At 39.9% G+C, this 22,603-nt stretch overlaps 1 protein-coding gene across 2 annotated transcripts in view; it reads right to left on the reverse strand.

The window, feature by feature from the left end:
• The window catches only part of LOC124593707 (transcription elongation factor B polypeptide 3), a 161,950-nt gene extending 139,972 nt beyond the window's left edge, over positions 1-21,978 (reverse strand). For both annotated transcript variants that reach the window (XM_047132013.1, XM_047132014.1), the window contains exons 1-2: positions 21,678-21,978; positions 15,837-17,124 (exon numbers count right to left, since the gene is read on the reverse strand). In XM_047132013.1, the coding sequence (XP_046987969.1) occupies positions 15,837-17,124; positions 21,678-21,746 (1,357 nt within the window). In that variant the 5' untranslated portion in view covers positions 21,747-21,978. The remainder of the gene's footprint in view (positions 1-15,836; positions 17,125-21,677) is intronic.
• Positions 21,979-22,603: the final 625 nt, after the last annotated feature.

Below are 22,603 nucleotides of genomic sequence, written 5' to 3' on the forward strand. Positions count from 1 at the left end.
ATCTCTATCTGCCCTTGCAATGAGATCAAAGATCACTGCAGAATGACTTGAATCCCCTGTGAGGCTCGAGAAAAGCAACAGGTTAAACCTGCTGTGGGTCCCTGGTCACTCAAGGAATTGGTGGTAATGAGCAAGCTGATAGGCTGCTCAGGAGTGGAACCTGTCTTCACTGTCTCTACAGTGATGGTAAAATCAAAACTACGTAGTTGGATCAGGGGGCAGCTTGCAGAATATGCAACTAAGATCTAGAAACAAAAGCATGAATGCTAATGATGCTGAAGCCATGTTTAAAGAGAAGTTTCACACGCCTGTGAAACAAGAGACAGATTAAGCTCATGGTAAGACTAATGACTGGCCATGGGAACTTCAGGAAACATCTGCACATGATGGGTATAGAGAAAGTTTTTACTAAGTGCAGACTTAGTTGAGGGGGCTGAAACTGCACCACAGTTAAATCTATGAATGCAAAGCCCTGGAGGTCAAAAAGAGACAGAATATTTGAGTCATTAATTCCTGAAGAAATTGTGTTTAATAAAGACCTACTGCAAGGGGGAAAATCATGTAGTCACAAATTCTTGCACAATGCTAGGAGACTGTCTGGAACAACAAACTAAAAATCCTGAGCAGTGGGGTGGGGAGGATTAACAAGTCACTTTTTTATGCTTTTTTTTTCAGGTCACTTGAAAACCATGACTTCTAGCAAAAATGTTCCCAGTACAATATTAAACTACTTTAAATTTCCAACAAAAACTACCTTTTCAAATTTTCTCTAGGACTAATATTTTCAATGTTCAGGGAATGGAAAAATAGCAGAGTATTAAAAATAATATTCTAACAGTATAAAATTAATGTTTATCTTTAAATATAGTGGGTTAAAAAAAGCAAACATTAAATGTGTGTATCACATCTAAGAGCAGTAGAGTCATATTAAGGGATAAATTTTGTTTTGGTAGTTTAAAACAGAGGAGGTGGGAGATGTGTGGGGTAAAAGCATGAGAGAAGTGTAAGTTGCCAGATCATCTTCACGCACCTCCCTCCGTCATAGGTCAGCAAAGTGAACATCAAGTAGGTGATTTGCCACTCTATCCAGCCCATTACATCACATGAAGCAACTACAGGGCGCTTCACTAAGTCATACAGGCCCTCCACAATGCGCCTTACGAATCACTGGCGAGACATTGCGCAGACATGCACAGGGTGTGTTTATTTCGCACACAATGCGTACACACTACATAGAATGCAGATATGAGTTATTAATAACACTAATGCAGACAATACATATGGACAGAATCTTTGTAAATCTCTGCGCAGTGTTCTACACTACTAGATGAGAAATGGATTTTTAGTCGTCATGTACGACAGCTGTAGTGTTCTTCCGAGGAAGGCAACTTGCCCCCTCATTAGCGCTGCTCACCTTTCAGTTCCTGTTCATTTTTCTCATGTGAGTAGACAAAATAACTTCATTAAGCTGGTGTTTGTAGAGTAGAGTTATTTTCAGTGTATTAAGTGAGTACTTACTTGCAGCTGCAAAGTGTGCTTTTATATAAAATGTGTTTCTAAAAGAAATGGCTAGGATGTGTATTACTTGTAAATGTGACATCGTCAGTGACCTTTGTAGAGTTGGTGGGAAACAAATTGGATTGGTAAATGTGGCACCTAGCTGGTATCTATCAGTAACAGTGTGTTGTAATTCTGTTGGTACTCAGTGGTGGTGAATTAATGAATGATAAGAAAGTAACTGCACTTCTCCCACCATTCATTGAATCAGTTGTAGTCTGCACAAATTTTTTCATTCAGGAATTGCTCACAGTTGCACAGTAGGCTGTACTGAGTGGAGCCACAGTATACCTTCCAAGTGGATGAGAATGTGCCTGATGGAATGGGACCAATCATGATCAATTCTAAAGCAGTATCTCCTATAAGGCATTGCTTGAGTATGTTGAAATACGTATATGAAGTTCCATAAAATCTAGGAGACCTACTTCTGTTGCAGGAGGAGGCAGTTTAATCCTATGGGCCTTTTCAGATGTAGGGAAAGCGGAGGCTTGTCACCCCACATGCTGTAAAATGTTTCCCAGCCAGTGACATTGTCGGATATATACTGACAGCATGTTACTCTGAGCACAGGCTCTTTTAAATTTAGTGTGAACACATTTTGTGCGAAATAAACACTCCCTCGGCATGTCTGTGCACTGCGCCACCAGTGTGAATAGAGAAAAATTGAATAAGATCTTTTCTTTATGACATTTCACGCAGTTTAATTTTGCACTGTGAACATTTCTGCTACAAGCCACAGATTTCAGGTCATATAAGAAAAACAAAGAAAAGTGTCCTTTAATCTCCCAACCACCCCAACACTCACACCCCACCAGTCAGGATATTTAGTATGTCGTTCATGACACTCACCCCTATCACTGTGAAAAAAATTGTGACAACACGATTTTCTCCTCTAATTTTCCTTTGTTGACTGGACAATTAAGTGTGCTGGCTGGCTCTACTAGAAAGACAGGGAGAGAAACCACACAATAAACACAGTTCTGGTACATGTAACAGCAGGCTAAGGCTGTTGTTTTGCTCCCTGTGTAAATGAAATCAAATCATATCATGGCTGGTAGTGACAGAGGAAACACACATAACACAATGGTATGCCATGGACATCCTGAACCCTCTAGTTTTACACTCGTGACAGTGTCATGGTGCCCTTTTTCCAAAAGGGCAATGCTCGTCCACGTATGGCCCATGACCCTATGAGCTGTCTACTTGATGATGGCCAGTAAGATCTCCTGATCTGCTCTGATAGAACATATGTGGGTCCAGTTTGGACGTCAACTCCATTTTAGTACCAGTAACCATACGGGGCATCATCATCATCATCATCATCATCCTGTATATCAAGGACCAGTTACAACAGATGTGAGCCAGCTTGCCTCAAGGGAGGATTCAATGGCTCCATGACACTCTTCCCCACCAAATTAATACTTCCATCTAGACCAGAGAGGGTGCAACATCATATTGACAACTGGGCTCATACTGTGAAGTTCTTTGTAAATTTGAGTCAATTTTGTAATCACTGAAACAATATTTTATACCCACTCAACCCATGAAGTTTCATTTTCCTCCTCCTCTCCTGGTGTTTCACTTTTTTGTCAGTCTCCCCCCCCCCCCCCCCCCCCCCCTCTGTGTGTGTGTGTTTTCAGTAGTACTAAATATTTTGTCTCTTGAAGACAAGTACCAGCCAATAACTATTATATTATCATTTGCTTTGTATATTATATAATCTTTTTCAATTCATTTGAATAAATGAACAAATATTTTCGCAAACCAATACTATTACTAGCTACAGTAACACTGTGACACATGAAACATACCATTGCTCTGAAGAATGCAACTGGACATTGCTAAGTAAACAGCTAAAACACTTAGAATGGAAGGAAAATAATATTGTACTTCTTGAAGCCTCATTTGCAGATTGGTATGGGAAACTGTGTGTCCAAGTAACATTGATAGCTTTCTTAAGGATCTCCGATGCTGCTCACACAAAGATATGCTGTTTCACAGATCCAGCAGAGTTGAACTATCAATGTAGAATGATATCTCCCAACACACGCTGCAAGGCTACAAGGTATTATTTGGTTTCCTTATAATTTTAAATCCAGTTGTTAGTCACCAAATCCAAGAATTTTCCTAGATTTACAGGAGTACAGTGTAACACTTACTGGGGGAAGATGATCCTTCCCTGGTTCAAGGAAGGAAATCACCCATACATGTTTTGAGTGACTGATAATCAAGATTCCATCTTAAAGGCCTGGAAGGAATTTTGTCTTTATCAGACACGTTTCCTGGTTAAGACCTGATGCAAGTGGTAATGCAATGCAGTACTGGATAAAGACCCAAATATTCACACACATTTCTTTATTACCCTGCATGTTCTGTTGGATGTCCATTCTGGTTGTTTCCTTCTGGGAATTATCCTACGTGGTCAATGTATTGGAAGAAATCAATCAGTTGAGAAGACCTCTACCACATTTCCCCGGTGTATCTGACTCCATACGTTTCTTGAAAAACTGTCCTTGTGGTAGGTTGATGTAGACCTTCATCACATGTTACACCATTACACATCACATTCAAGGAGGTGAAATAAATAGGGCAATGGCATTCTGAGATAAGTGAAAGTTCTTTTGTGAATTCCTGGAAAAGTTAAAAAAGGAAAACATTCTGTTGCCACAAACATTATACACACTTTATTGCCATCTACTACATTATCTGAGAGACTGACATTCCAGCTTTAAGCCATCCTCGTAATGGACCTGTTTCTACTTGCAAAGCACACCAGACACAGAATCCATTGTTGTTGCTGTGTGCTCTGGAATGACTTGCTGCATCTCCAGACACAGAATCCATTGTTGTTGCTGTGTGCTCTGGAATGACTTGCTGCATCTCATGTAGCATGCTACTCATTCTGATTTGTGACTGCAGAGCTCTTCAATCGCACCTGCCAGCTACAACTGGTGTGCAGATCAGTCAGTTTATTTACAAAAAAGGATGCACATAAAACAGCTGCTAGCAATTGTCGATGGATGAGGGAATCATTCAGTGACATAGACAGCAGACTTGCAATTCGTTGGCCCATGTTCACTAACAGATTCACAAAACTGAAGAAATTCTCTGCTGGATGGAGAGCACTCTTCTTTATAACAAATAACATAGAGTATTGCTGATCATACTTCTATTAAATTAATAAGAAAGTCTCCGAATCTTTTACAAAATTCAAAGAAAACAAGGGGGTGGGGGGGGGGGGTGGAAGGAACTCAAACGCAAACCAACTACCTTCAATTCACAGTTCATGAGTATCAACTACAGTACAGTTTAAAGTAACAACAGTCTCTAAGTTATGAGGTACACAATTTATACGAATGTCTAAAGGCTGCAACTGTTGTTGTTGTGGTCTTCAGTCTAAAGACTAGTTTGATGCACCTCTCCCTGGTACTCTGTCTTGTGCAAGCCTCATCATCTCCAAGAAACTACTGCAACCTAGATCCTTATGAATCCACTCGCTGTACTCATCTCTTTATCTCCATCTATGATTTTTATCCTCCATGCTTCCCTCCAACACTAAATTGGTGTTCCCTTGATGCCTCCAAATGTGTCCTACCAACCGATCCTGTCTTCTAGTCAAGTTGTGCCACTAATTCCTCTTCTCCCCAATTCTATTCAGTGTCTCCCATTAGTTACATGGTCTACCTTCTAATCTTCAGCATTTTTCTGTAGCGCCACATTTCAAAAGCTTCTGTTCTCTTCATGTCTAAACTTTATCGTCCATATTACACTTCCATACATGGTTACACTGCATACAATTACTTTCAGAAGAGACTTGCTGACACTTAAATCTATACTCAATGTTAACAAATTTATCTTTTTCAGAAAAGCTCTTCTTACCGTCGCCAGTCTACATTTTATATCCTCTCTACTTTGACCAGCATCAGTTAATTTGTTGCCCAAATAGCAAGTGTCTCATTTCCTAATCTAATTCCCTCAGCATAACTGCTTTGGTTCGACTACATTCCATTATCCTCATTTTGCTTTTGATGATGTTCATCTTATACCTTCCTTTCGAGACACTGTCAATTATGTTCGACTGCTCTTCCAAGCCATTTACTGTTGCTCACAGAATTACAATGTCAACAGCAAACCTCCAAATTTTTATTTTTTCTTCCTGAACTTTAATTCCTACTTCAAAGTATTCTTTTGTTACCTTTACTACTTGCTCAATTTACAGACTAAATAACATTGAGGATAGGCTACAGCCCTGTCTCACTCCCTTCTCAACCACTGCTTCCCTTTCGTGCCCCTGGGCTCTTATAACTGCCATCTGGCTTCTGTACAAATTGTAAACAGCCTTTCACTCCCTGTATCTTAGCCCTGCCACCTTCAGTATTTGAAAGAGATTATTCCAGTCAACATCATCAAAAGCTTTCTCTAAGTCTACAAATGGTTTGCCTTTCCTTAACATATCTTCTAAGATATTCCTACATTTCAACGGAACCCAAACTGACATTCCCCAAGGTCGGCTTACATCAGTTTTTCCATTCATCTGTATGGAATTCAAATTAGTACTTTGCAGCTGTGACTTATTAAACTGACAGTTTGGTAATTTTCAGTGCTGTGTCAAATTCTTCATGCAAAATAATATCTCCTATCTCATCTTCATCTACATCCTCTTCCATTTCCATAATATTGCCCTCAAGTACATCCCCCTTTTATAGAGCCTCTATAAATTCCTTCCACTTTTCTGCTTTCCCTTCTTTGCTTAGGACTGGTTTTCCATCTGAGTTTTTGATATTCATACATGTGGTTCTCTTTCCTCCAAAGGTCTCTTTAATTTTTCTGTAGGCGGCATCTGTCTTACGCCTAGTGATATGTGCTTCTACATCCTTACACCGTCCTCTAGCCACTCCTGTTTAGCTATTTTGCACTTCCTGTCGATCTCATTTCTGACACATTTGTGTACCTTTTCGCCTGTTTCATTTCCACATTTTTATATTTTCTCCTTTCATCAATTAAATTCAATATCTCTTACGTTACCCAAGGATTTCTACCAGCCCTCATCTTTTTACCTACTTGATCCACTGCTGCCTTCACTATTTCATCTCTCAAAGCTACTCATTCCTCTTCTACCATATTCATTTCCCCTTTCACTGCTAATTGTTCCCTCTAAAACTCTCTACAACCTCTTGTTCTTTCAGTTTATCCAGATCCCATATCCTTAAATTCCTACCTTTTTGTAGTTTCTTCAGTTTTAACCAACAATTCATAACCAATAAATTGTGGTTAGAGACCATATCTGCCCCTGGAAATGTCTTACAGTGTAAAACCTACTGGTGTCTACAGGCCTCTTCCACGTGTACAACCTTCTTTTATGATTCTTAAACCAGGTGTTAGCTATGATTAAGTTATGTTCTGTGCAAAATTCTGCCAGGTGGCTTCCTCTTGCATTCCTTACCCCCAGCCCATATTCACCTAGAGCTTTTCCTACTATCGAATTCCAGTCCCCCATGACTATTAAATTTTCATCTCCCTTAACTATCTGAATATTTTTTTAAATTCATTATTAAACCAATTCCTGCATTATCAACATTTGATTTAGTATTTATAACCCTGTATTCATCTGACCAGAAGTCTTGTTCCTCCTGGCACCAAACTTCACTAATTCCCAATATATCTATCGTTAGCCTAACCATTTCCCTACTTAAATTTTCTAAGCCACCAGCACGATAAAGGGATCTGGCATTCCACGTTCCAATCTGTAGAATGCGCTTTTTGTTTCTTCGGAAGATCATGTCCTCCTGAGTGCTCCCAACCTGCAGTTCCAAATGGGAGATTATTTTACCACCAGAGTATTTTACCCAAGAGGACGCCATCATCATTTACCCATACAGTAAAGGTGCATGCCCTCAGGAAATATTATGGTTGTAGTTTCCCCTTGCTTTCAGCCATTCACAGTACCAGTACAGCAATGCTGTTTTGGTTGATGTTTCAAGGCCAGTTCAGTCAATCATCCAGACTTGCCCCTACAACTACTGAAAAGGCTGCTGATCCTCTTCAGGAACCACACATTTGTCTGGCCTATCAACAAATACCTCTCCATTGTGGTTGCACCTATGGTACAGCTATCAGAATCAGTTACACCAAAAATCACATGCTTTTGATAAATCATCAATGCGCCATAGCATAGAAATGGAATACTTTCATGATATGCAGGTTATAATACAAAAAGCATCAAATACATGGAACCTTTAACTACCAATAAGTTGTTTCCCATTCTTTTATTACAGAAAACTGTACAAAAAAGGGACACATTTTTGATAATCTTCAATTTGTCAGTACTCTGAAACAGCTTGTATTCATACCATGCATGTTATAATATAAAACCCACAGAATACCCCCCTTGATTTAATACATTATTGTGTCTCCTGAGGTCTGCTAGTTAGTACCACATTCCATAGATCATTTGAATGATTCTTCTGTCAAAATGATGTGGAATGAGTCAGTTTACAGGTATATATGGTCAGTGTTAACATTAATGAAGACATTATTTTGTAGTCCTTGCCAGTACACTTAAAGACTAGGTTTCTTTCAAGTTAACAATTTTTAAGTAGAAATTCATCCATGGAATAGAACAAGTTGTCCAGGAGAAATGATTTTAGGTCAGATTTAAAACTTGCTTTGCTATGTGTCAGACTTTTATGGTGTTGGACAAAAGATAAAAACTTTTTGTTGCTGCATATTGAACTTCTTTCTGAGCCACTGATAGCTTTAATAATGGGTAATAAGGTCATTTTTTCCACTACTGTTGTCAGTTTGGATATCACTACTCTTCTCAAACTGTGATGGATTATTTATAACGAATTCCATTGGCGAATATTTGTACTGTGATGGTGCAGTTTAAACGTCCAAGACCTACCCATACGACCACCAAATATTATTCTTACAGCTCAGTTTCGTGCAATCAATGATTCTTTTTATGTGATGAGTTATCCCTGAAAATTATTCCATGAGGCATTAATGTGTGGAAATATGGAAAATATGTCAGGAAATTAATTCATTTGTTTTCAAGACCAGCAATTATACAAGAGCAAAGTCGATGAGCTTACTTGTTTGAGAAGCTTAGTAATATGCTTCTTCCAGTTCCAGTTTTCATCACTATGTACACTAAAAAATTTGGATCATTCCACACTATTTATTGTCTACTGTTCATATATTACATCAACTGTTGGTATAACTTTTTATTTATGGAACATAACTGATTACAGCGTTTTTTCTCAAAATTTAGGGATAGTCTACTTCCAGAGAACCACTTAATAATTCTGTGTAAAACATCATGTGTGATAGATTAGCAATGTTACATCTTACTGACCACATTTCTCTTCCTAATGCAAAAATCTGACCTGGGTGATTCTTCCTTTCATACTTCACAATGTGGGAGAATGTGAAATTCCAAGCTGTGACGTAACTAACCTGACAGCTCTTAGACCACACTCATTCACATTCCATGGAAGGACACCTTTAGCTGATTGGCTGGATTTCTTTTTTTTTTTTTTGCAAGGCTCAAGGTACAAAAGCACCCAATAACACACATATAAAGAAAATGAATGGAACGAACAAAAAACAGACAAAACATACACCACAAGGAAAAGTAGAAGAAGGTATTAAAACCATAGAGCATATGGTCTAGGTTGGCTGATCACAAAAATAAAACTGGATGAGCCAGCCACCCTGCAACACGTTAAAATGTCCACCCCAAAGAGACAAGGTGAGATGAACAACATATAGGGAAAAGACGACCACCAAGACAAACAAATGCAAAGAAAGTGCAACGGAGTTAAAATGGAGGGAGGATGGTGACCTCAGAGGGAAGGCTAAATGCCCACCCTTAGATGGTACGATAAAAAAAACTCACGAATAAAACGTAAAACTAAATCTGCTGTTGAGGCATTGTCGCCCAACACCAAAGGTAGGGTGCTGGGACAGTTAAAAGTCCGCCGCAGAGCAGTGAAAAGTGGACAGTTCAGCAAGATGCAAATGACAGTCATACGTGAGCCACAATGACACCAAGGTGGGTCCTCGTGACGGAGGAGGTTGCTATGTGTTAGCCACGTAAGGCCAATGCGGAGCCGGCAGAGAACCACAGAGCCCCGGCAAGAGGCGCGCACGGAGGTCTTCCACACATTCGCAGTCTCCTTAAGGGCACGCAGTTTGTTGTACATACTGAAATTATGCCATCCCATCTCCTAATGCTGAAAAACCTTGCAGCATAATAATGATCGCAGGTCAGTGACAGGGATGCCGATCTCCAGAAGTGGTGTCGGTGTAGCCTGTTTGGCCAGCATGTCGGCAAGTTCATCTCCCGGGATTCCGACATGGCCTGGTGTCCACACAAACACCATGGAATGACTGGACTGTTCCAGGGCATAGATGGACTCCTGGATGGTCGCTACCAAAGGATGGTGGGGGTAGCACTCGTCAACAGCTTGTAGACTGCTCAAGAAGTCAGTACAGAGAAGAAACTACTCGCCAGGGCATGAGTTGATGCACTCAAGAGCATGAGAAATGGCCGCCAGCTCTGAAGTGAAAACACTGGCAAGGAGTGCTGTTCAATATGTCCTCTATGATTATACGGGAAGCCAACGTGACCATCAGCCATCAAGCTGTCAGTGTAAACCACTTCATGGTCCCGATACATGTCAAGAATCGGGAGGAAGTGGCAGCAGAGAGCTGCGGGGTTAACCAAATCCTTAGGACCATGTGAAAGGTCCAGGCAAAGCCATAGCCTAGGTGTACACCATGGAGGGGACACCTTTAGTAACTTTCCTTTTGAAGTTTTAATATCCTTTAGCCTGAGGACATCTGTGAAGTAATAATTTGTATACCCAAAAAATAAACACAAGTCTACCCTCTGACAATACTTCAAAATCTTCCATACGTCCTGGATTCTTTGTGATTCTTTGCGTTATTTGACCTTTTGTAGTGAGACATTACCTACCGTTCAACAGCCAAGAGAACAAAGACATTGTAATGGGCAGGGGATGGAGAGGGGAACAACAATGAGACTGCTGAGTCAGTTAATTAGGAATACTTCAATTTACATGATAAAGTCACTACCTTTAGAATCTTTTGATATTTCACTGTTAGCAGGTTCAGAAACCATTTTCCAATCAATTGCTTCATTCACGTTTGCTTCAGCTGGTTGAGAATAGGATTATGGCTCTCAATGATTAAGTTATTAGAATCCATACATAATTTCCCTGGCAAGTGTGGCCAAGGAACACAAAATATATCAGGATACATGTGAAAATAAACAGTACATATTCTCATGCCATCTCTCTCTCTCTCTCTCTCTCTCTCTCTCTCTCTCTCTCTCTCTCTGCATCCCTTCTTTCCTATCCCTGAACAAAAATTATATGTAAGCATAAATAAGAATAAAAGTATAATTATTTTGGAACAAAATGCTTCTTAAAGCAAATACACTCCTGGAAATGGAAAAAAGAACACATTGACACCGGTGTGTCAGACCAACCATACTTGCTCCGGACACTGCGAGAGGGCTGTACAAGCAATGATCACACGCACGGCACAGCGGACACACCAGGAACCGCGGTGTTGGCCGTCGAATGGCGCTAGCTGCGCAGCATTTGTGCACCGCCGCCGTCAGTGTCAGCCAGTTTGCCGTGGCATACGGAGCTCCATCGCAGTCTTTAACACTGGTAGCATGCCGCGACAGCGTGGACGTGAACCGTATGTGCAGTTGACGGACTTTGAGCGAGGGCGTATAGTGGGCATGCGGGAGGCCGGGTGGACGTACCGCCGAATTGCTCAACACGTGGGGCGTGAGGTCTCCACAGTACATCGATGTTGTCGCCAGTGGTCGGCGGAAGGTGCACGTGCCCGTCGACCTGGGACCGGACCGCAGCGACGCACGGATGCACGCCAAGACCGTAGGATCCTACGCAGTGCCGTAGGGGACCGCACCGCCACTTCCCAGCAAATTAGGGACACTGTTGCTCCTGGGGTATCGGCGAGGACCATTCGCAACCGTCTCCATGAAGCTGGGCTACGGTCCCGCACACCGTTAGGCCGTCTTCCGCTCACGCCCCAACATCGTGCAGCCCGCCTCCAGTGGTGTCGCGACAGGCGTGAATGGAGGGACGAATGGAGACGTGTCGTCTTCAGTGATGAGAGTCGCTTCTGCCTTGGTGCCAATGATGGTCGTATGCGTGTTTGGCGCCGTGCAGGTGAGCGCCACAATCAGGACTGCATACGACCGAGGCACACAGGGCCAACACCCGGCATCATGGTGTGGGGAGCGATCTCCTACACTGGCCGCACACCACTGGTGATCGTCGAGGGGACACTGAATAGTGCACGGTACATCCAAACCGTCATCGAATCCATCGTTCTACCATTCCTAGACCGGCAAGGGAACTTGCTGTTCCAACAGTACAATGCACGTCCGCATGTATCCCGTGCCACCCAACGTGCTCTAGAAGGTGTAAGTCAACTACCCTGGCCAGCAAGATCTCCGGATCTGTCCCCCATTGAGCATGTTTGGGACTGGATGAAGCGTCGTCTCACGCGGTCTGCACGTCCAGCACGAACGCTGGTCCAACTGAGGCGCCAGGTGGAAATGGCATGGCAAGCCGTTCCACAGGGCTACATCCAGCATCTCTACGATCGTCTCCATGGGAGAATAGCAGCCTGCATTGCTGCAAAAGGTGGATATATACTGTACTAGTGCCGACATTGTGCATGCTCTGTTGCCTGTGTCTATGTGCCTGTGGTTCTGTCAGTGTGATCATGTGATGTATCTGAGCCCAGGAATGTGTCAATAAAGTTTCCCCTTCCTGGGACAATGAATTCACGGTGTTCTTATTCCAATTTCCAGGAGTGTATGTTACAACTGGCATGTCAGTTTCCAGACTTACTAAACAGATGGATGTACATTGTAATTTAACTCAGCCCTGGATGCGAAACCAACATTAAAACAGCAGATATACAGCACATTGTCAAATATGTTGCACATCCATTCTGGGTACTTTCTTTACAGAGTTATTCCACACAGTAAGAGGACTAAGAATGGAAATCAAAGTGGATGATCGTGCTGAGGAGAAAAAGCAGTGAGTGCTCACAAGTAAATTACATACACCTCAGTCTGTGTGATATGTGATATGATGTCACTTTGTGTGTGTGTGTGTGTGTGTGTGTGTGTGTGTGTGTGGGAGGGGGGCGGGGGGAGGGGGGGGGGGAAGGGGGGGGGGCACGCTCTTGCACACGCGCGAGCACACACATTTTATTGTCTGAAAACAAATATAACTGGGGAGTAAGGCTCGCATTGCAATTTTTGAGCAGAGGATGGGAAGATGATGATACATAAAAAATCAGCTTAACTCAAACAACTGGAACAGTTTCAACCAAACTTAGTAAATTTATGTAAGTCTTGCTAGCCATAAAAAAATAATAAATCCCTGTAGGAATAAGCCATACATTGCAATTCTCAAGATGGTGGTGCAGGAGATGAATAGGACAATACTCTCATAATCAATTAAAAATAGAAGGCAAGCCCTCTATCAAATCAAAGATGACTTTGTTAATAAAGAGCAAAATACTAAAAATAGTAAGTGAGAGTTTGGCCTTCTCATCTGAGAAGAAAGTGTTAAGTTAAAGGATAGTGTCTTATATGAAGGCAGATCAAAGCAACTTTAACTAGCCTCTGTGGATAGACCAAGATATGTCACAGTTTCTCAAGGCCCTTTTCACATCTCATCTGCTCCACTGCCTTCCGAATACTGGGTTGTACACAATGCTTTTGTTATACTTGGATCAGAACAACAATGCTCCTGACAGTTGTTTATAAGGCCAGCTACCCCAGCAACAACAGCCAGAGCACGAGTTTGATCATACCATCTGCCTTGCGCCCAACTATTATATCACTCTGCTATCTCTATTCTTCCATGATTTATTTCTCAAGTGGCGCATTTCTCCTGGGGTATTTGGTAGCCAACTGTGAAATCCCTTCGGAAAGTGATAAGGCTGTTATGACCCGGCAAAGTGAACTCAATACTGCATGTTAATGGGGAACATACAACATACACAGTACAGAACCACAGAGTTGTTGCTACCAGAGCCAGGTAGTCCTTTCGTTTAACAACAAAACAACCATCCCTCATCAATGCTCAACTGTCGTTATTCTGATCCAGGTAAAGGTCTACATACCCTCATATCATCGATGGAGAAACAAAGACAGACGACTAAAGAATCTCCTAGCCAAGATCCATCAGTGCAGAGAGTCTTAAATTTCTTTTATTTCCTTTCATCATCATCATCATCATCATCATCCTCATCCTCCTCCTCCAGCAATGTGGGGAAGTAGTAGTATACGAGATCATATTACTCTTGTACATATGTGTTAGGGAAACAATTTTTTTAAAGCAGAGATAGTCTTTAAGACAACACTAACATCAACGATTCACAACTTAAGCTGGTGATTCATTTCAAAGATAAAAGGCTTTCACAAAGTCGTTGATCATGTGAATAGTTTATGAAGGCAGAAGGAGAATGAATTTTGAGACATTTCTGGGGGCCATGCCACAATCCTCATACTGTGTTTGACCTTTTTATATCACTTAGCATCAAAGACGACGATTAAAAAGGATTGAGGCAAATATTTCCAATTTTTTAAGTCAGACAAACCTATACTAGCACAATCAAAGAACACTGGAACATCAAAAAACTATGTAAATTAGAACGCAGTGGTATGGGCATTGTTGATTCATAATATTGCATATTTTGTGGCGTTTTCACCTTCCCACCTGCTTAGTGTCCTACTGAGTACACACAGAGTTTGTTGATGATGATATTATGTTGGTTGCCCAGAAAGTAATGCACCACATTTTTTTTCTCAGCTGAAAACAATGTACAACATTACATATGTATTATTTGAAGTCTCCTGAGAGAGCGCGCCAAGTTTCCGTCACTTCCGACAAATAGCGTACCAGCAGAACAGTTTCAAAATGGCGTCTGTAGATGATGTACGTTACAAGCAACATGCTGTCACTGAATTTATCACTGCAGAGAAAGAAACTGTGGTGAATATCTACAAACGCTTGTGTAAAGTCTGTGGAGCATCTGCTGTCAACAGAAGTACAGTCAGTCACTGGGCACGGAGGGTAAGCTCATCAGAGGGCAGTCTGGCAGAACTCCACAATTTGCAGCAGTCAGGGAGACCATCCATAGCTGTCATAGCTGTCACACCTGACAGCCCTGACCTAGCCCCCTCAGACTTCCACCTGTTTGGGGCATTAAAGGTCGCCATTTGTGGATGACATTTTGAGGACAATGAGGAGGTGATTCAAACAGTGAAACACTGGCTCCGCCACCAGGACAAGGACTGGTACCAACAGGGCATACACACCCTTGTTTTGCGCTGGAAGAATGCACCAGAACAGAATGGAGATAACGTGAAAAAAATGGGGTGTGTAGATAAAACATCATTTTTTCGTGTGTCAAACAATGGAAAATCCAGGATGGAATGTAACAATACCAGAGAAGGAAAGTTGCTACTCACCATATAGAGGAGATGCTGAGTCGCGATAGGCACATCAAAAAGATTCACACAATTATAGCTTTCGGCCATTGAGGCCTTTGTCAGCAGTAGACACACACACACACACACACACACACACACACACACACACACACACACACACACTCTACACTCAGTGTGGTTTCTGATCTGAGACTGCAGACGTGTGTGCAAATTTTGTGTGTGTGTGTGTGTGTGTGTGTGTGTGTGTCTACTGCTGACAAAGGCCTCAATGGCCGAAAGCTATAATTGTGTGAATATTTTTGTTGTGCCTATCGCGACTCAGCATCTCCGCTACATGCTGAGTAGCAACTTCCCTTCTCTGGTATTGTTACATTTTTTCATGTGTGTAATTCTCATTATGTTCCATAAAGAACTGTTGAATAACAAAAATATGGTGCATTACTTTCTGGGCGACCCTTGTAAAATAAATAACTAAAACACACACCACTCCCACTCCTCTACAGCACAGTCAGCAAACGAAGATCCCTGATAACTGCAGAGGACACGGTTCTTGCATCTACCTCAGTCATGTCACGTGATTTTGTATATCTCTCTCTGACAACATCTCAGTGTTGTCACAGCTTTATTGTTTTTGCTTGCAGCTATTTGCACTTGAAAGCTGGTGACAGTGCTGTCTGCTGTCAGGGATCTTCTTTCACTGTCTCTACTAGAGCTGAAAAATATACAAGTTTCCTACCTGACATGGAACTAATACCACCAACATCATCATCCTCATCATTGACATGTTCAGATTTTTTTATCTTTTTCTCTTTCACTTCCTTTGGTTTAGAATCAGACGATTTATGGTGCTTGTGTGAAGTGTTGGTTTTTGATGCACTATCTGTTTTCTCCTTTGTCTTTTTTTTGGAATCTGTTTTTGATGAATTGCTGTCCTTTAAAACACTATCAGTTTTTTGTTTCACATTTTCACTTTTTTCCTTCCTCAGTTCACCTGTATTATTACTGACTTTATGTTTATTATTTTTATGTTCATGTTTATGATCTTTATGCTTTGAATGTTTTTCTTTGCTGTCACTAGCACCTGTCCTTTCATTTACCTTGTCACTATCACTCTTTCTACTATGTTTATCACTACTGTGGACCTTCTTTTCTTTATGTTTATCATGTTTTCGGTGTGACTCTTTGTGATGTTTGTGATGGTGGCTACTACTTGAACTGCTGCTGTGCTGCTTTGAATGTGACCCATGCTCTGGAGCCAATAACGTGCTGTCACGGTCGCTGACATCATTACTGTCATCGTCGACATCATTATCACCATCACCTTCTTCCTCCTCCTGTTCTTCATCTGTATAACGTTCTGCATTAATTGCTTCAGTCACTCGCTCATCAATTAGCATTTCTTGTGATTCTGAGCCTTCATCCGAAACGTTTTCATTCTCACTATCATACTTTTTTCTTTTTTCATCACGTCTGTGATTTTTGCTTGAGTCTCTCCTCCTCTTGTGTGAATGTCTCTCTCTTGTGTTGTTTGAATCTTGAGTTTTATGACTGTCCTTATGTTTTTTTTCGCTGCTGTTTACATCCTTGTGAGTTTTGTCCTTGAGTGACTTATATTCATGTCTACTACTGTCTGTCTTGTGGTTCTCATCCTTCCTGCTTTTACTGTGAGTCTCTTTGTGACTATGTCTACTGTTCTCCTTTACCAAAACAGTGTAACCTCCACTATCACCATCATCCTCCTCCTCTTCTTCTTCTTCTTCTTCTTCTTCATCTATGGCATTTGTTTCATCAATTTCTTCAGTGTGCATCTCAGTTCCAGTTTCATCTCCAGCTTCTTCTCCATCATCATCACTGGACTCTTCTTCAGCAACCATCTGCTTCCATTTCATCACAGTATACTTTGCAGCTTCTCCAACTTGTCCCTCATATTTCCTTAATGCATTTACAGTACGGCCAACACCAGTTTCCTTAAGAAGCTGAACCGTTATTGGTAGGCGACATAGTTTATTGATGCAGTGCAACATCTGTAACAAAACATATACTGCATAAAATACTTTTAAACAGAAGTTGAATGATAAGATTACACTTCAAGAAAATATATGTGTAAAGTAAAACACTACACGTGTGTGTGTGTTTTAAACTTTATATTTCCATAAAGCTGAAAGAATCACATGTAACAGTAATCAGAAACAAATGGTTAAAAATAACTTAGGGAAAGACATACATCTCAAAAGGCATATATGCAACTCATATCTTTAACTGAATTTTGGGATTTAAAAAAGTTAATGAGTTAATTTCCCATTGAGGATGTGGTCATTACATAAGGAACACTTGGTGCTTAGAACAAAGATGAGAAAGGCAACTGGTAGAGGCCTATTTGACAGAAACCATTTGGTAAACATTTGTACTGATGGGTCAACGGAAGCGTGTGATTCCATATATCTGCTTTTTTTTTAGCCATGACATAAGTGTGTGTGTGTGTGTGTGTGTGTGTGTGTGTGTGTGTGTGTGTGTGTGCTTTGGATTTTGTTTTTCATAGTTTTAGGTGTTGGTTTTTTCGTATGAGCAGTTATAGTTGACCTATATAGGTCAAGGGAAGTGTCTGATTCCTGTAGATTTTGTAATTATCTTTTTTGTTTGTCATCTTGTGTGTTTTGGGATTGTGGTTTTTTTTTATTGTTATATTTAGCTTGTCCCCTCCCTAAAACCCCCAATTTCCCACGGTTGTCCCGTTAGTTTGATTGTATTTTTGGAGGGAGATGTTATTGTCTTATTTATATGTATTTTCGCGTTTGTTGCTGTGTGTATGTAGTGATATCACAGGCGTCATATTGTAGGTGCTTAGAATAGCCATTTCCGCCATACTGATGACATCATGGATCAAAGCAGATGGGTGGAATCTGACACTTCAGTATTCCCGTAATGATTTATAGACATTATATACATAAGCCCACATATCCAATTCACACACACCTCTATAAGACTTCCCATCATATACATCCAACAACATATTTGTGTGTTGGAGTTACTGATAAATGGAGGTAAGTACCACTACAAGATAACAGTCAGAGATGCTAATATGAAAGTAAGACAAAAACTACAAAATGATGCTTTGATGTGAAACTTCAGTTTTGATATCAAAAACAACAAGAGCTCTTACATTAGTGGAATATGTTTGCCTGTAACACAGTTTTTCAGTAAAAAAAGAAATCAAAAATGAGCTTGGCAAAGGCAAAATACCTAAATTAAAATTATTCACATCTCATTAAACAACAGCTAAATTATACAGGATGTAGCATTCCTAAACCACTTTTGAGCTGTAATCAGTCATAGACTCACAAGATGCACAGTAAAAATGGATACTAAGCTAGAAATAAACCATCCCACAGACAGGCTGTCAGAAATGTGGATTATGACAATTATTTAACAGAACGGTTTGCTAGATTAAATTAAGAAAAGAGTTCAAATTCTTTGAAATATGAGATGGAAGAGGCATGGGGGAAGCGGGGGTGGGATATTATTTAACAAAACTACTTACATTGACAGTAAAATACTTTGCAGGTATGAAGAAAGCAAACAGAAAAGAAAATCTGAAATAGATTAAAGAATGGGCCATGAAAATAGGAAAACAATAGAATACACTGAATTAATGTGACCTAAGTGACTTCAAGAGCATATGAGAAATAAAATTAAAAAAATAGGTAACAGAAACAGCAAAAACAAAAGAGGTACAAAGAAAATAAGAAAGTAACCTGCAATGGGCAAACACCACACTTCATCAGTTAAGACAGCAAACAGCACAGTAAACAACCACAAAGAAAAAACTGTACAATCATTTATATAAATGATTTGTCCAATATGATGACAAGTACTGTAGTTCCATATCAAATGCAGATGACACCGCCTTTGTTACAGTTGATAGGGCCTTGGACACACTCAAAGAGGAAAAAAAGTGCAGAACAACGCTAAATATCCTGTATATGGTTTCGAGCAAATGAATTACAAACTAACCACTCTAAAACTATAAATATTCATTTCAGCCTACATAACAACTGTAGTGCCTCAACTAAGGTTCTTGGCATTCATATTGATCAAAAATTAATTTGAGAAACTGACACTAAATATGTATGCAAAAAGTTAGCCAGAGTTACCTATATGCTAATTAATTAAACTTAGGACTTGAGTGACAGACCAGATACTGCTGAACTCCTATTATGACTTTTTTCACAGCACTCTCACATAAGCAGTACTGTTTTAGCACAATTCCTCTGGAGTAAAAAGAATTTTTATTTTGTAAATAAAGGTCATTACAGGCACTGCTGGAGTAAGAAACCATGTATCATGTAGGTAATACATTGAAGAGTTCAAAATACTGACAGTTGCATCGCTGTTTATTCTCAGCTGCTTGGTGTATATGACAGAAAACAAAGATAGCCATAAACTTCAAGGGTATATACATAACATGACAGAAGCAGATGATGGACATACCAATTACTAAACTTAAAAAAAAATAGTTACACATGCATAGGGATACAGTTATTTAAAATGTTACCATTTACAGCACAGTGTATCACTGAACATCTTCAGAAATATTACGGAAAGGTGACTTGAACAAAAATCCTTCTACACAATAGAATAATTTAAAATACATAATAAAAATGATGTACACTTCTAAAGGTGCTGTATGATATGACAATTATATCACTTTAGCTTTTCCAAAAATGTTATTGTATCGTACTGTTCTGCTTTATTTTCACAATACATTTATATTCACTGATTAACATATATCAAGCATATCTCATTTATATTTGTTAAAATGTTTCTCATTATGTATACTGTGTTATACATAGCCCACTGTTTCTCTTTTTGTCATTCAGCATGACACATTTATACTCAATGATTACTAAACTTGTCCAATATGATGTTAAAAATATACGACTTATTATGCACCTATGCACTGTATGTAATCAACCAAAGAATTCTTTAAAGTCTGAACAGTTCAAGAGATGCATTATGACAACAAACAATGAATAGTGAGAGCAACAGCAGATGACGTGCATAAAGCCAACACAAGTAAGAAGAATGGAAAGGCACCTAAAGGTATTGTTTCAGTAGATATGCTGGAAGATAAGTAATATTAAATGAGCTTGTAAAGTACCTCACAGAATGGCGGGGAAAGGAGACAATTTCCCAAAATGGAACAACGGTGTACCTGTTCTACTTCACAAGAAAGGGGAATTGCCAGACATAAAAGTAAAAAACATCCATCAGCCTTCTTTCCACAGTGTACAAAATATTTGCTCAACTCACCACCAACTGCATAAAAAACAGCATTGGATTTTAATCAACTGAAGAAAATATATACTTAAAAATGAATACAACACAATGGATCACTTGCAAGCCACACTAAAATTATGGAATGAAGTAATGAACGTCAATTAAATGCTCGTTGAACTTCATGTACTAAATTTCAACAAAATCTAGTAATAGTACTTCATAAACAAGGCACTGGTTGAACCGAAGTCATTATTGTGAAGATTCTACATGTGAATGATACACCTTCCGTTATACTTTATTAGGTTAATAAGATGTGCAGGACTGAAAGAGACCGGCAAATAGATTTCAGATCATCAGAACTACTTTCTAAGGGAAGTTTACAGATTCTGAAACTGGGTAAATGAGCAGCAAATGTGTGTTAATGGAGCATGTTGATCCATCTATGTTTTGTTGATGGCCATCATTCTGCTTGCCCAAAGATGGTGAAAAGACGTTAAAAATAACACAGGAGTAACAGGGAAATGTATAGACGCAGTCCATAACATACGGTAATGCGTACAGGGGACCTTTATCCAAAAGTGACAGTTACGGGGCTACTGGTCGTGGTTGTGGTGTTGGCTTTGTTTATCATTTCTGCTACACTACAGTCAACAACTACAGGAATGCTGGGAGGATGGTGAGGTAACAAAGTGCGCATTTTTATTGCTTGAAATTCTGTGTAACATGCATGCAATTTTTTTAAATGGAAGCGTTTATATGCTTTTCGCATTACCAACCTAAATGAAACAATTACGTGAAAAACTTTAAAGATGTAGTACAGATGGGCAAAATAAAATGTACACAAAATTAAATTCAAATACACCACCATGTGCGATACACTATACCAGAAAAACAATCCTCCTACAAGACAGTGTTTATCTTTTTTTATTTTTTCTGTGAGGTAAAGATGGTGAACATCATTTCAGGAAATAGGTTTGAGGCTATGATTTAATTTTTGTGTTAGTAAAGTGTACATTATTCCGCGGCTACAAATGATTTGACATTGCACGATTCCGGACGTGTCTTACTTTAACATTGTGCTGGTTCATTCATGTAACAACGAAAAACAAGTCACGGATCTTGAGTAAATGGTGTCAAGGAAATCATTGGGCACCTACTACGAGAAACTCGTACTGCAAGCAGTGTCTGTTACCAACGCGTATTAAACGTGAAAGGAACATAATTTCCGAAATGTTTTTTCAACAGGAGATATGATATACAAAGTTTGCGTCCTGCAGTTCTTAATATGTGTTATTCTCACCCTTTCCTCATCTTCCTGGCATTTTTCTATGCTGCGTTGGTAATGTCGAATGACATCGACAACCGACATTTTGTTGTAACATCTGTTTCCTTACGAGGTCAAAGTTAACTGTTTTTTGTTTCGAAGTACGACTTGACAGTCATACATTCGTCATTCTCGCGGTACAGATCGTGACCATCTACTCCATTAGGGATACATGAGAGTATACATATATATTTTTATGACGACGGTATTTTCCTCTACTTTTCTGCCATAACCTTATCAAATCAGACCACCGCACAGATTTCTCCAAACATAGTTGACTCCATAGACGCTCCAATGCATAGTCAAAGGTGATCTTAACTCATAGATGTTCACATTTTCCACCCAGTTCGCACGCAGTAGAACAGGAAATAAATATTGTCCACAGTTCGGTACCGCAGTTATCGTACTCATCGAGTCTCAGTTCATTATTAGTGACCAACACCAGTAAGCCGGCGACTCTTTAAAGAGTCGAAGTCTCACATTTATATAAGGTTTGAAATTATGTTTAAAGTTTGTTGGAAGTCGCTAACTGTTCTCACTATGAAACACTGGATGACCAGAATGAGTGTAATTTGCGATCCATTTTAAGCAAAGGATATTTTTTCACGCATTTGAGTATTATGACGTCCCATCTTCTGAACTTGCTGTCGCAAGAGTCTTGTCTGTTTATCGTACAATGATATAAATTTCCAAGTACATTCAGAGGTATATGTGGATACAATATTTAAAAAGTTTTGTGAAGTGCATTGGTAGCTGCAACAAGCAGAAGACGTGCTTTGTTGGTGCTGCACATTTTAGCGATTTTGATCGGGATAAACTTTCGCTGCAGCGTTCCTCGTCGGCACGCCAGTGTACAAGTGTGTACAGAATCACCTAATTTAAAAACGCATGAAATACACACG

Source organism: Schistocerca americana, chromosome 2, assembly GCF_021461395.2.
Source record: "Schistocerca americana isolate TAMUIC-IGC-003095 chromosome 2, iqSchAmer2.1, whole genome shotgun sequence".
Classification (NCBI taxonomy): Eukaryota; Metazoa; Arthropoda; class Insecta; order Orthoptera; family Acrididae; genus Schistocerca; species Schistocerca americana.